General features: G+C 30.8%; 1 protein-coding gene across 4 annotated transcripts in view; it reads left to right on the top strand.

Annotated features, from left to right (window-relative positions):
- Positions 1–265: 265 nt before the first annotated feature.
- LOC118180065 (acetoacetyl-CoA synthetase-like) overlaps positions 266–13,687 on the top strand; it is a 65,788-nt gene continuing 52,366 nt past the window's right edge. Inside the window, exons 1-2 of one of the 4 annotated variants that reach the window (XM_085819859.1) lie at positions 266–495; positions 6,101–6,217. In XM_085819859.1, the coding sequence (XP_085675985.1) occupies positions 486–495; positions 6,101–6,217 (127 nt within the window). In that variant the 5' untranslated portion in view covers positions 266–485. Of the gene's footprint in view, positions 496–6,098; positions 6,218–13,687 lie in introns of those variants that run through there. The other 3 variants (XM_085819856.1, XM_085819857.1, XM_085819858.1) reach the window with 3 other exon arrangements.

Raw genomic sequence — 13,687 nt, 5'->3', positions numbered from 1 at the left:
GTGTGATAAACTAAAAATGTGCAATTTGTATTTCCAAGGTACGATTTCTCAGAGATCATAAACAAGCATTTGTTAAAGACTAACATTAAATGTTAACAATTTTTATCAATGAAGATATATATACGATTACAGGTTTTACCATTAAAATGGAGTTTAAATGATATAAATGTCATTTGCGATAAACAGAGCTAATTTATCAACTGAAAGTTTTCTGTGATGGAATTTATTGTCTATTGATATACTTAACGTCCTTGAAAGCGGAAAGAATGTTTTCTGTCTGTATGCTCCATCGCAATTGTTCTTATTTACATCATTTATATCAGTTGCTGTCAGTATCATCGTTTTGTTATTCGCTTGTATTACCACAATATACACAATTTCATAGTTTTATCTGATATTGCTACTGTTTGGCCCAAAAGTACTGAAATAAGTTAAACGCATTGTTTCTCCGATTTATATTTTTTTTCTCTGCTGGAAAGAAGACCATGGAGAAAGGTGAGTAAACCGTGTTTAAAATCATATAAAGAGAATAATTTTGTGTGTCGTAGTAATTGATGAAAAGAAACGGAACAAAAAAAAAAAAAAAAAGAGTACAAATTATTATGGGGAATTTCTTTCATTATTATTCATTCTGTATTTTTTGGTCCATTCAAAATTTTATTTCTACGTTGCTAAACATTAATAAGTATTGATCACCTCAGTGCGTCAGCGCCACACAAATTTATTTCTTTTCGCTTTTCCTAATATACAACATCAAACTTATTATAAAACCCTAATGTAGTATTTAAAAATTAAATTGTTGCCTAATGTATCATATAATTCTTCTCAAATGGAAACTAATATTTTCCCAAAATCAATGGCTGAAACATCTAATTTATAAATCAAATTACTTTTTTTTTAACATTCTTACACAAATAAAAATCGCCCGTTACATCACATGTTAGTATATTTAATCTCTTCTGCACTCATTGGCAACTGAGTAGTTGTAATTGCAATATTCGGGAAAAAAAGAAAGTTACATGTATTATTATTATTATTATTATTATTGTAGAAACTTATAGTCAGCAAAATAGAAATATAAGATTTTGTTATATTTTTTAAACCTTATTTCACTGTTTTTTAAATTTGGATTGCTAGAAACTCTTATTACGCCAGATATGTCTTTCCTCTAAAATTTCTTTCTGACAGCTTGTAATGAATTATAATGTTCTTCCAGTCGTGCTCTGTGATGCAAAAGTTAGTCAGTTAGCATGTAAATATATTTGATTTGATTCCTGGCGAGAATATAGTAGATGATTTTTCATGTTTCTTCTAGTGCCCTTAAGAGTGCATGAGAGATATAAATATACATATATAGTGCACATAACAGTGCATGAAATATATAATATATATATAAATATGAATTGCTTCAGCCCATGCTTCATTTAAAAAAAAATTTTTTTTTTCATTTTCTTCATCTGAAGAAGAAGGTTCTATTCAAACCTTCGAAAATATGTAGTCCTACAATTTTACCCAACTTACGCTATCCTTTTTGTTTTATTATTAAGAACATTTGTTAGCACAAAGGGAGTTAGCCCAGAAGGGCTATTAATTTCGTTTTGGCATTTTGTGGCGTTTCACTTTTTAAATTGATTCCACCAGATATTGTCGCCCTGAATTATATTTAAAGAAATTAAATAATGAGAAATCTTCATAAATGTATGTATGTTTCTTGCATTGTGATGAAACAACAGTACCTAGAGCTATCAAATTTTGAATAACGTACGTCTCCATCCGAATATGGTATGTAGAAGCCCAAATTTGGAATTTGTTTTATTATAGATTTCATATTTTGTAAAACATTAATGAGTTTTTGATTAACAAACTCAACGATTTTAAAGCGACAAATGGCAGCAATGTACGGAAAAAAAAAAGTTTTTATCTCCAGCGCGCGAGACTATGTATCGAAAATTCTAAAGATATGCTCTTTCTAAATGATTTTGCGATATTGCTATTGAATTGTATTTTACGATTTTAAGTGAGAAGGACATGATATTTATTAAATAAATTTAACAAAGAAAACGTTAGGAAAAGCCCCTTTGGGCGTAATGTAAAATATGAAAACTTTTATTTTGTTTTTTGTCATCAATTTCAGTTAATATCATTTAAATAGGTTTTCCACAGATTAACGATGCCACCGTTCTCCTTTTCATCATAGAAACATTTATACTTAGTTTTTCCAAACGTTAAAAAGCAATAAGTATCCATCACTTTTGCAATCATCACCAGAATGGTCAAAATGATTATTCTGTGAGCTTTTCATTCCGTGCTGCGTAAGATTTATAATTTGTTTTCAAAACGATGGTAGTATATTACTTAACGCCAAATGAAGCTGTTTTATGCCAAAAAATAAGGAAATGATTTCACACTATCTATTATTTTATATACAGATATACAATAAGAGTACAGTTTTCCAAAATCTTACTGTTAGTACTGGCGTCTAAGATTTACGGATACAGTTAATGAGTGAAAATTTTTGAAATTCATATTTACGAATGAATTCCTGGTTAATTGTGGAGAGTGTTAATGTTTTTTTTTCGAAACAGAAAATTTGCAAACTCAGTTGTTCCCTTGCCGGGTTTCGCACCACAAGTCTTCCATTCATGAATCGGATGCACTACATGATCATTCCTTGGATTCTCCCAAACTTAAGGACGACTGTGAAGAAACATGAGATCTAGTGAATGAGGCAGCATCGTTCAACCTATTCTTTCATGTCGGTGGCATAGGGCAGAATAATAACTGATAAAAGTGAGAAATCAGCTGCATTCTCATCAGGATTTGAACACATATCTTTTATCTTTTTTGATCGGCATAATGGTTTGTGATGCTAATGTCTTATTAGGTTCGGATTCGTGTCTGAGAAGGCTTTGACACTTTAAGTGTATAATGTCTGTGTTGCATGGCAGCATTTAAAATATGTGCGAGCCGAAATTTGTCTCGAGGGGTATGTTGATAGGCCAAGAGACGTGGAAGAGTTTTATAGCCGTCCTTCGAGGGGGGGATTTTCTATATTAAAAATTTTACGTAGCTGTCTAGTAAGTAGTAAGTACGACGGGACTATACCTGTAGAACAACTTCAAAATTTCTAGTGCACCACGCAAATTTTCCTGGTGTGATATGATTTCAATGAAAAGACGCGCGATAAAGGCGATTATTTTGACATAGTTATCGACATCCTTTCTTTTTCTTAAATTATTCAGTGCTTTTTTTTTTTTTTTGGAATATTAAGGAAAAAAATCTGAAAGGCTTCAGATTTTAACGGTTTCCTAAAAGGTTTGTTAAGGTTTTTTACACTCTCGTTGAGCTCGATGTCTACTAGTCCGCTGTTACACTGACTAACCCATTTTTTTCTTTTTAGTTTTATTATTAAGACATATATATCTATGTCTAAACAGTATATGTTTAAAATTTCCAAAGCAGTGTTAAGTGTCTTCATTTCAGTTCATCATACTATCAAGTTATTTTACTAAGATGGCCTTACAAAATATTGTTTGTCTTTTTATTATTAACGTTTAGTGTCTTTACATTATTTATTAAATATCCTGTTCTTTTTTATGTCATATAAAGATCAATTCAGCAGAAAAATAAAAAAAAAATATTTATTTAATATATTAAATAAATATTTTTGCTATTTATACTTAATTAAATATATTTAAATAAATATAAATAGCAAAGACAGCATATTGTTCGAATTTCCGATAGAGAGCCTTGCTCGCTGGAGATAATTTTTTTTTATCCGTACAGTGTTGCGACTACTGGCTTTAAAATCGTTGAGTTTGTTAATCAAAAATTTGTTAAAATTTTATTAAATATGGATAAGGTAATAAAACGAATTCGAAATTCAAAATTCGTGCTTCCAGATGCTCATGTTCGCGAGGAGGAATACTTAATTAAAAATTTGTTGGTTCTACGTACCGTTGTCGTTTCACGATGCGAGAAACATGCATACATTCATGCAGATTCTTCATTATTTAATTTTTTAAATGTAGTAAGGGGGAGTAATATTTGGCGGCAACAATTTGAAAAGTGATACGCCGTTTATGGTGATTAAACAAAAAATGCTGTATCGAGACTAATATCCCATTCGAGACTAACGTCCCCTTTGGGCTTTTAGATATTTTTGAGTCATTTCAAACTGATAATCATTCTCACTTCACCTGCATTCTTAATGCGCATGCATATTTATGCATCCACAGATGTTATCGAATAGTATCCAAAGAAATTAAACGCATGCTCTTTGAATCTTGACTGTCAAAATATTGTCTTTCACAAAGGACAGATATTTATTGTGAGATTAAGAGAAAATTAAATTGGGAAAAGTAAGGAAAAATGTGAAAATACCTTACCTAACTCCCCTTTTAAAGGGCGACTTGTGATTAGGGGTCTCAATCGATAGATTTGTGGGATGACTAATTATAATTCACCACATTTTTTTAGTTCTGACGCCACTTGTAAAGTAATCAGGACTTTTGACATTGAATATATAAAAGATATGCAGTGCCCTAGACGGGACTCGATCGAATACCAGACCACTCGAATATGCGTCGATTATGCTTCAAGTTACATCACGAAGGTATGCGGAAAGGAGATGGAAAATGCCTTATAACTCAACAAGTTATCAACAAGTTAGAGTGGTCAACAAGTTATTGCTGAACCTTTCCATGAAACTCTGCCATTAATTATTTTAAAATTGGTTCTAAAATATTCTGCTGATGGCACAATAAATTAATTTTAACCTTACTTGAGACTTGTTTTAAACTATCATTATAGCTAAGACCTGCAACTATCATGAATCCCTTTGGGAACCTTTTTGTATACTGACGAAGCACTTTTTCATACGGCTGTTTTCGTCAGTTCAGCAACGGAATATCAATCTTTTTTGTTACAGTCACTTAAGTATACCTATGCCTTATCCAGTGTTATTACAAATTTTCAGTTATCAGCTAGATGTTTTCATTTCATTTTCTACAATTCGTTTTTCTTTCCGAAACGTTCTTTGGCAAAGTCAGATGGACTTTAGGTTTAAACATTTTCTTTTTAACTTCAGATTTTTACGAATGATTTTATTAACAGCGCCAGAAGAGATTTCTGTACGATACTATATAATGGATTTTTGAGTCGGTAGAACTTCTTTCAGGAGCAAAAACTCCACCTTTTGATATTTATCCGCTCTTTAACAGTCTTAGGATGGGGTTTTACAACCATTATTTCGTTTTTACATACAATTAGACAATTTTGCCTTTTTAAATTGAATACATTAAAAATACTTTTACTTGAAATGGAATAACGTTTTACACTGCTTTTCAGTTTGTTGATGTGAATATTTTCCCTCGGAAAAGGCATTTAGTTAAGTCAATTTTAGAAGCCATTTCCGAAATAAAAATCTCATCCTACGTTTCGATCAAAACAAAACTGTAGCAGATGATTGTATTGAAAATGCTAAATCGTTATTTCAAAATGTTAATGGAGAAATTTAAATAGAATATCGCTTCCACGAAGTGCTAACTACCTTATGTACTAGGTGATATAAATTGCAGAAACCCTTTTTAGAGGAGTGCAAACTTTTATTCTCCCTCATCGTACGTAATATATGCCGTCATAAATATATTTTGCGACTTACAATAATGTCTTAAATATTCATAACAAATTTCACGTAAGTATAATATAATTAAATAAAAAGTATAATTTTTCACAATAAAATATATACATTATTAAATAGTGTACGTTTATTACTTTGAAACCACTCAGTTTATTAAGGAACTATAGTCGTAATCGGAAAAATAAATTATTTCACTGCGAATGTCAGTTCTTTGAAAGCTGTTTTAAGCTGTTGGATGATAAATGCTCTTGAAGTATAACATAATGCAACGTAACTCGGAACCATCATTTAACTTAAAAAATTCAACTATGTGCTTTTCTAGCAAAAAAATGTAAATGTATACCATAATGTAATGCTGTCATGTTTATCAATAAGCCAAGTATTTTGATTAATTTCTCACCGTAAAATTTTAGTAATAATTAAATGTTAATATTACTTTTTTATGCTTATTTCTTACAGAAAACCACTCAAAACAAATGAGATCTCGACCACCTATTTTGTGGAACAAGAAAGTGCCAGATACTGAACTTGAAAAGTTTAAGAAAATCGTTGAAAAGAAGTACAATCTGCATTTTGGTAAGATACATGCGAATCAAGAATGTGCAAATATAACTTTCATTGGTAATCGCATAATATCTACACACTAGTTAAAGGGTGTAGTCTTAAAACAATTTTCACTTTTTTATGTATGCCTAGAAGTTAGAATGTTTGTTAATACCAATATGAATTAGAAAGAATTCTATAGTTAAGGGACTTTTGCTATTTCTATTCTTTACTATTTCCAAAGTTATGAGACTTTACTGTTCTTAATTTTACTATTATTTATACAAGTTCGAAACGCTTGAAGTATCATTTTCACAAAATAATCAAAAATCATATTTTTTGTGTTCTCTGCAATACATAAAAGGAAAATAAGAACGAAAATGCCTTTTTTTTCAACTTAACTATAAAATAAAATGCAAAAATGTTCGATCTAATGAAACTAAAATATAAAATGCAAAGACAAAATACGGTCATTCAGATAATGTGGAATAAAAATATTTCTCAAAATACATAATTTTTGGAGTGTTTAAGTTTACAGTGCTCATTTGTTTCGAAACTCAGCTTTCAAATCTCTGAATGCTTTGTTTTTCTTTGATAACATATAATTATCACCTGTGTCGCAGACTGTCTCGAATAAGCAATTCTTCTGAAACCTTGACTATGCATAACAACTGGGACCATTATCATCTCAGATAATCGGAAACTCTTTTCATGCAGAATTAATTTTAAGTCATGCGATGCTTTCCTTTGATAAGGTGTTTTGAAATTATTTATTTAAAATTCTAAAAATAAATGCACAAGTAATACAGCTATTGATTTAAAAAACCCTTGTATCATAAAACAGGAAGATTTTGCTAACAAATAAACTGTACTAAATTTAATTTCGTTACAAAAAATATTCATGAAAAAATGGAATATACAAATTCTGCCAAAATGTACGCAAACTGTGAAATTTTATCAAACTTCTTACATGAATTTTTTTTAGGTAATTTTATTTTGATGGATGGTAACATTTTTGTGATATTCTTATAACTCTATCAGTTACTGCACGATCATACTGTGTTCTGATAAACAAAAGTTCCATATAAGAATTATCTTGAATCAATGCTTTAGGGCCTCTAACAGTCTTAGTATTGCGATTTTGCAACCATATGGCATATAAGAATTGTCTTGCAACCAGATTGCATATAAGAATTATCTTGGATCAATGCTTTAGGGTCTCTAACAGTCCTAGGATGCGGTTTTGCAACCATTATTTCATTTTTACAATAAAACATTCCAAAGCAATAAAATAGCTGAGTACTGGTTGTTCGGCCCAGGTTCAAATACCGCAAACGGGCTAACTGGATGAAAAGTTTCATGCTTGTTCCCATATGTGATGTGTAGAATATATCACCTAATTTATATTATAAGCTTCTAAGAAGGCACCCTTCCCTTGAGAAAGAGTTCTGTCACATGCAATGCCATAATACAAAACAAGCTAAGATTTCTGCATTGCATAATATTCACATTTTTCGTTTAACCGTCATCTTAAGCATTACAGCAAGTTTTGTTGTTCTCCGGATTTACAGTCATAGATATAAGTGAAGGTAAACTTTGTAGTTTCTCAAAAGATGTGGAAAACATTTTTTTTCAAATCACTTTTATCAAAACAAATATTATATAGATTAAAACTTAAATTTACTCAGATAGTTTAAAACTTAACAGAAATAATACGAATCAAGATATTATTGAGTACCTTGACCTGCTAATTATTAAACATAGCAAAATTAAATTATATGATAAAACAATGGATTCTTAATTTGAGACCATCAAACTAATTAATTGGAACTGTAGTGTTTCTAAAAAAGTAATAGGTAACACCTTTTATGCCTGCAACAAATCATTACAATGAAAAATATATGTACTAAAATAGAATATTTAAGAGAAGAAATAATAAAGTTAATTAATGTACAAGTAAATAACCAGGTCTTAATGCAATTTATTAATTTCTATATTAAAAAGGCAGGAATAACTTTTCTATTTAATTTTTTGACTCATTCTGTTATGATAACATTACCTTCAACCTTATCTGGAGGGTAATGGGGAATTTTGAAGAGTTAATGGATTAATTCTTGTAAATATGTCTATTTCTCTTAATCAATACTGGATTCTTTCCTTTTATTAATGAAGGGCCAGCTCGTTTCAAAAGTCTCGATTATAGCCCGAAATGAGTGAAGATTTTATCATTTTATCTTTTTTTAATTTTCCTTACCTTTAACTAGTATTTAATTAAATTTTTAGTTTCCCTTTAGTTTAACTTCAGTTTTAATAAATTTTGTTAATTAAAAAAATTATCAATTTTTCAATTTTTTAATCTTTTCGAACTTTTATTCAAAATTTGGAAACAGGAACATTTACATCAATTTTCACACATTACTTACATTTCTACTATCCTATTGCAGTTAGCAGCAACGCTTTTTCATTTCACTTTTCACACAGAGCATCCATTCTACATTACTTTAGTTTGCAGCTATATTTTTACAACAGCTAACACAGGAAGCAGCATAACAATACTCAACTTTACATAGTATCAGCGCCATCTGTTTACACAATTACCAGCACCATATCACTCAACCTTACATTGTTTAGAAACTGTTACAACCTTGCTACACCACAAAACTGCTACATCATAAAAATATGTAGTTACAAGGTAAATTGGAACTTACTATTTGCTTGCTTTTTTGTATTTTTTAATAGATTGTAATTATTTTATGTTATTATTTTTTATTTTTTACCATGTTTAGATTGTTTATGTAGTTTGTTTTGGTTTACATGCATAATTCGTGTCGGGGAAGTGTTTGTATAGGTAAGGGCTTCTAAATTGCTTTGGAGATTTGTACTCTTAACTACATTGGCAATGTACTTTTAATTAATAATTTTGTTTCCTAAGTGGATTTGCTTACTAAATTTTTCGAAATTCTTTTACAGTTAAACTCTTCATTTAAACAATTCACTACTTTTGGTTTTGTATAATTCTTTACCTATACCTATATGAATGACGAAACACAAATTCAGTAATTGAAGAGTTAGGCTTGGGAGCAACTTTCTTTTGAAAAGATCTGTCTCCTGCCTGCTCAACAATTATTCACTTAATGCAAATTAATTTAGTCAAAAATTCTTTAAAGTTTTTAAGATTTACTTTTTCATGCATTTAGATGCTAGCACTTAATTTACATATGTTTTAGAAATCTGAATGATATTGCAAATTAGTTCGCAGCAATAATTAGTCTTTATTTCTTTTTAATTGAATTTTCATAATCTAAATTTTTAATTAGCTTAATATGAATGAAATCATGATGTTGTATTTGTTACATTCAAACACACACACATATATATGTATAAACATATAAATAGACTTTTGACTTTTGATTGAACTTGTAATTTCAGTTTTAAATAATGCTGTCTACTACAAAATATTTCTTACAATAATTCTCCATTTCAGTTCGTAATTTTCTTTTCCAATTCTAATTCAATTGAAATTTATTCAATTCAATTAAATTATTTATTCGAATTCAGTTAAATTACTCGAATTTTTATTTTTTACTCTTTAGTTATTTGCAACATCTATTTTCACAAACATTAGCAGTGCATATTTTTTACTTTTTACAATTTTTAACAATGACTCAAAGTTTGCAACATTTTTGCACACTAACAAGTATTTTACATTTTACATTTTCGGAATTTTCAACATGGGTTTTTACAATAGCTCTCACAGGTAGCAGCTTTGCACTCAACTTTACATTGCATTAGAGACCACTATTTTTACAGTTAGTAGTACAAACTACTCAACTCAACTAGTTTAGCAAATGCTGGTACAGCTCAGAAATTCAAATATGTATCTAGGTAAATTAAATTAAAACTTGCTATTTACTAACCTTTTTATTATTATTTCAATTATTTTTATTTTCCTATTTTAATTGTTGTATACAGTTTTTTTTCTGTTTACATGCATAATTTCTGTTGGGAAGTTTCCTGTAGGCAAGAGTTTCTAAATTACTTTGGTTTTCTACTCTTAATTGACTTTTAATTAATTTAATTAATTTCTGTAGTCACTTTTTTCTCAAAATTCTACTGTTTAAATTTCTTTTTTTAGTCCAAAGGGATTTGAATCCCGAAGGACTATTAGTTTCGTTTTGGCATTTTGCGTCGGATTCATAAATGTCGGTTCACTTTTCAAACTGTTGCCATAAAATGTTAGAGTCCTGCATTATATTTGAAGAAATTAAATAATGAAAATCTGCGTAAATGTATGTATATTTCTCACATTGTCATAAAATAACGGTACATAGAGTCATCGAATTTTGAATAACGTAATCCTCCAACGAATATGAGCATGTGGAAGACCAAATTTGAAATTTGAAATTTGTTTTATGATCGATTTCCTATTTTTTAAAACTTTGACGAATTTTTGATTAACAAACTCAAGGATTTCAAAGCGAGCAATGGCAACGTTGTGCAGAAAAACATTTTATCTCCAGCGCGTGAGTCTCTGTATCGGAAATTCTAAAGATATGCTCGTTTTAAAACTATTTTGCGATATTGCTGTTGCACTGGATCTTATGGTTTAAGTGCGAGGAATATGATATTTAATAAAGAAAGGTAACACACAAAATGTTAAAAAACGCCCCTTTGGACGTAATTTAAAATCTGAAACATTTCAGATTTTTTTTTTGTAATTCACAACATTTGATTTTACTTTTGGTTTTGAATTTTACTTTTACATTTGCCTATACGGATGACGAAACACGAATTGAGTAATTGAAGAGTTAGGTTTGGGGGCAACTTACCCTTGATAAGTCTGTCCTCTCTGCCTGCTCAACAATTATTCACTTATGCAATTTTTAGGAATAATAAATTTAATTTTTTGGAATAATGTTTTTTTTTCATGGTTTTAGATAAGTGCAATTAATTTACATATGCTCTTAGAATTTCAATGATATAGTAATTCAATTAATTAAGTTCCCAGCAATAATAATTATTTTTATTTCTTTGCAATTAATTAATTTCGTAATTAAATTTTAAATTTTAATTTTATATTTGCTTTATACGAATAGAGAATTTTATATTTGTTTTATGCGAATAGAGAATTCTATATTTGCCTTATACGAATAGAAAATATTTGTTAAATTCAAATATATAGATAGATAGATTATCAGGTTCAATGTTTCTTCTAACCTTCTTCGGAAACATACAATGACCTGACTAGAACAGAGAGCTTACTAAAGCTATGTTCACTAATTGTAGTAAGTAGACAAGATACAAGCGAAGGGTATACAAAAACCCTTTATTTTTTTTCTTTATATACAATGACTTCCGTACTTCGGAATACAATGACCCTCCACTCGGGGTCTAACTTAAAAGATATCAAAATAAAACTAAACTCTAATTTAACTTTAGAATAAGATTGGCCTTATAATAACAGGAAGCGTATGTAGCACAGAGACTGTGAACACTACAATACGTTTAATTTATCAAGAGGATTAAAACCTCTGGCCTGGAAGGCAAAGTAGCAACTGCATAACTTCTAAGGTAAGCGGCCTGCTTCGAACTCACGGCTTCCTCTCTTCTGCTTGGCAAAAAGGCCACACTTAAATACTTGGCGTTCGCCAGACAACTTTGCATAAACTCCTTCACGCTTATAATTCTGGCCGGAAGTAGAAAATAAGAAGTGATAGTAAAGATTTAAAATAAAATAAACGTTAGTAAAACTTAAGATCCTTACATACTTCCCGCCAGAGTTAATTAGTTTGAAACTGAGGTCTAAAACGACCTTGTTGAAAACTTTTAGCTCTAGAAACTAACGCGAGGCCAACCTTTTACAATCATAACTTAGCTAGAAACTAGAAAATTTTAAAAGAAAGAAATTTGTTACAATAGCAGCTCCCGGAATATACAACAATCTTTTTTCTTTTTCATCTGTACTGCATCTAAACAGGAGCTTTATTCAATTCTGGTCCCTTCCAGAGATCTGGAAGGAAAACTAGTTTAATGAAATGTTACAGAATGACATTGCAAATAACATATAGAATATACTTTTCTTAACATTCTTATTTCATTCATGACTATTTTAATTATCTCTCCCCGTGCTCTCTGACATGTGTTGTAAAAACACCAAACACGAATGTGTTTCTGTCTATGTGTTCAACACTTCCTCCTACAATCAAAACACTAATGTGTTAAAATTCAACATACGAGACCTCTTAACACACCCTAATTTCAACTCTAGACCCTGAGGTACTATTCTGAAAGTGGCTAACTCTAAAGTGTAGCGTCAGAGAGCCTAACTACATCATTCAACCTTTAACACATATTCACCATGATTTAATCTTTACAGTCACACGAATAACAAATTTTTTTAACATTACTTTCACTTTTACCATATCACGGTATTTCTAAACATTCAAAATAACAGTTCACATGTATACAAGAACATATCAAGATGCCGTTAATTTTACACATTTGAAAACATACATTAGTAGTACATTGTTAACTTCTATTCTTTTCAAAGCAAGTGCCAATTCTTTCTACATTGAAATAATACTACATTTCAAAAAGTCTTTCAGACTAAAACTTCTTTCTTGTTAGAATGTTTTAAATAAAATTTATACAATAACATTTTACAATATTTAAGTCTTTATACAACGCTATTATACATCAACTTTAGTTTTACGCGCGAGTAATTGAAAAACATAATAAGAAAATCGGTCACAACTCATTTCTCGCCCTTTTGGCGATAAAGCTAGACCTCGCATGAGGTAAAACTTCTTGAAATCTGCCACTTGCAGTAAGAATGAAAGATTAACTTAAGTTTGTAAAGTAACATAAAATTTTACTTATCTTTGTAATATTCAGACATCCTTTTCTGGGCCCAGTCTTTAAAGGTGCTGCAGACCGTAGCTTGGTTGATCCTCCTTCTTGTACGGGCTCGCCCTTCAGTGCTTTCCTCTGGAAGCTTCCGTTTTTCACCACTACGGCCACCCTTGAACATCTTCCTTTTGTGCTCTGCTTGTGGTCTTGGCCGTTTGAAGGCAGCTGGTCTTGGTGGAACCGGGAAACTTCTGTCGTGATCCTGCTTGGACCTCGTTGTTGGCCGTTCAAATTTTTCTTGTACTTTTTCCTCCGCCGCTGATGGCCCTTCCGCAGTTCGGCGACTTTTGCTGCGGAGAGTTCTGTCGGATGAGTCAATCTTCCGTTTCACAGCCGGGTTATAGTTGCCGTCCTTTCTCCCGGTCTTTTCCACATACGTCGTCCTTCTCCCTTCTTCATTCTGGGGGTGTTCGTGAACTCTGTTTTTTGGACGGTGGAACGGCTTCTTTTTCTTTTTACCTTCAGTTTTTCCGCGGGGCAATTTTCTTTTCACTTGCTTCTGTCTCTCATTGGCTTGCCCTTGTACCTGTCGTTTTCCCACCTCTGGAACTTGTACCTGCGGTGTCTGCCGTACCGGATCCTGCAAAAGATCTG

The sequence above is a fragment of the Stegodyphus dumicola genome, chromosome 7, assembly GCF_044657685.1.
Source record: "Stegodyphus dumicola isolate Sdum_Otavi_A_Nest chromosome 7, ASM4465768v1".
Taxonomy (NCBI): Eukaryota; Metazoa; Arthropoda; class Arachnida; order Araneae; family Eresidae; genus Stegodyphus; species Stegodyphus dumicola.
This window is presented reverse-complemented; position numbering and strand designations above follow the sequence as displayed.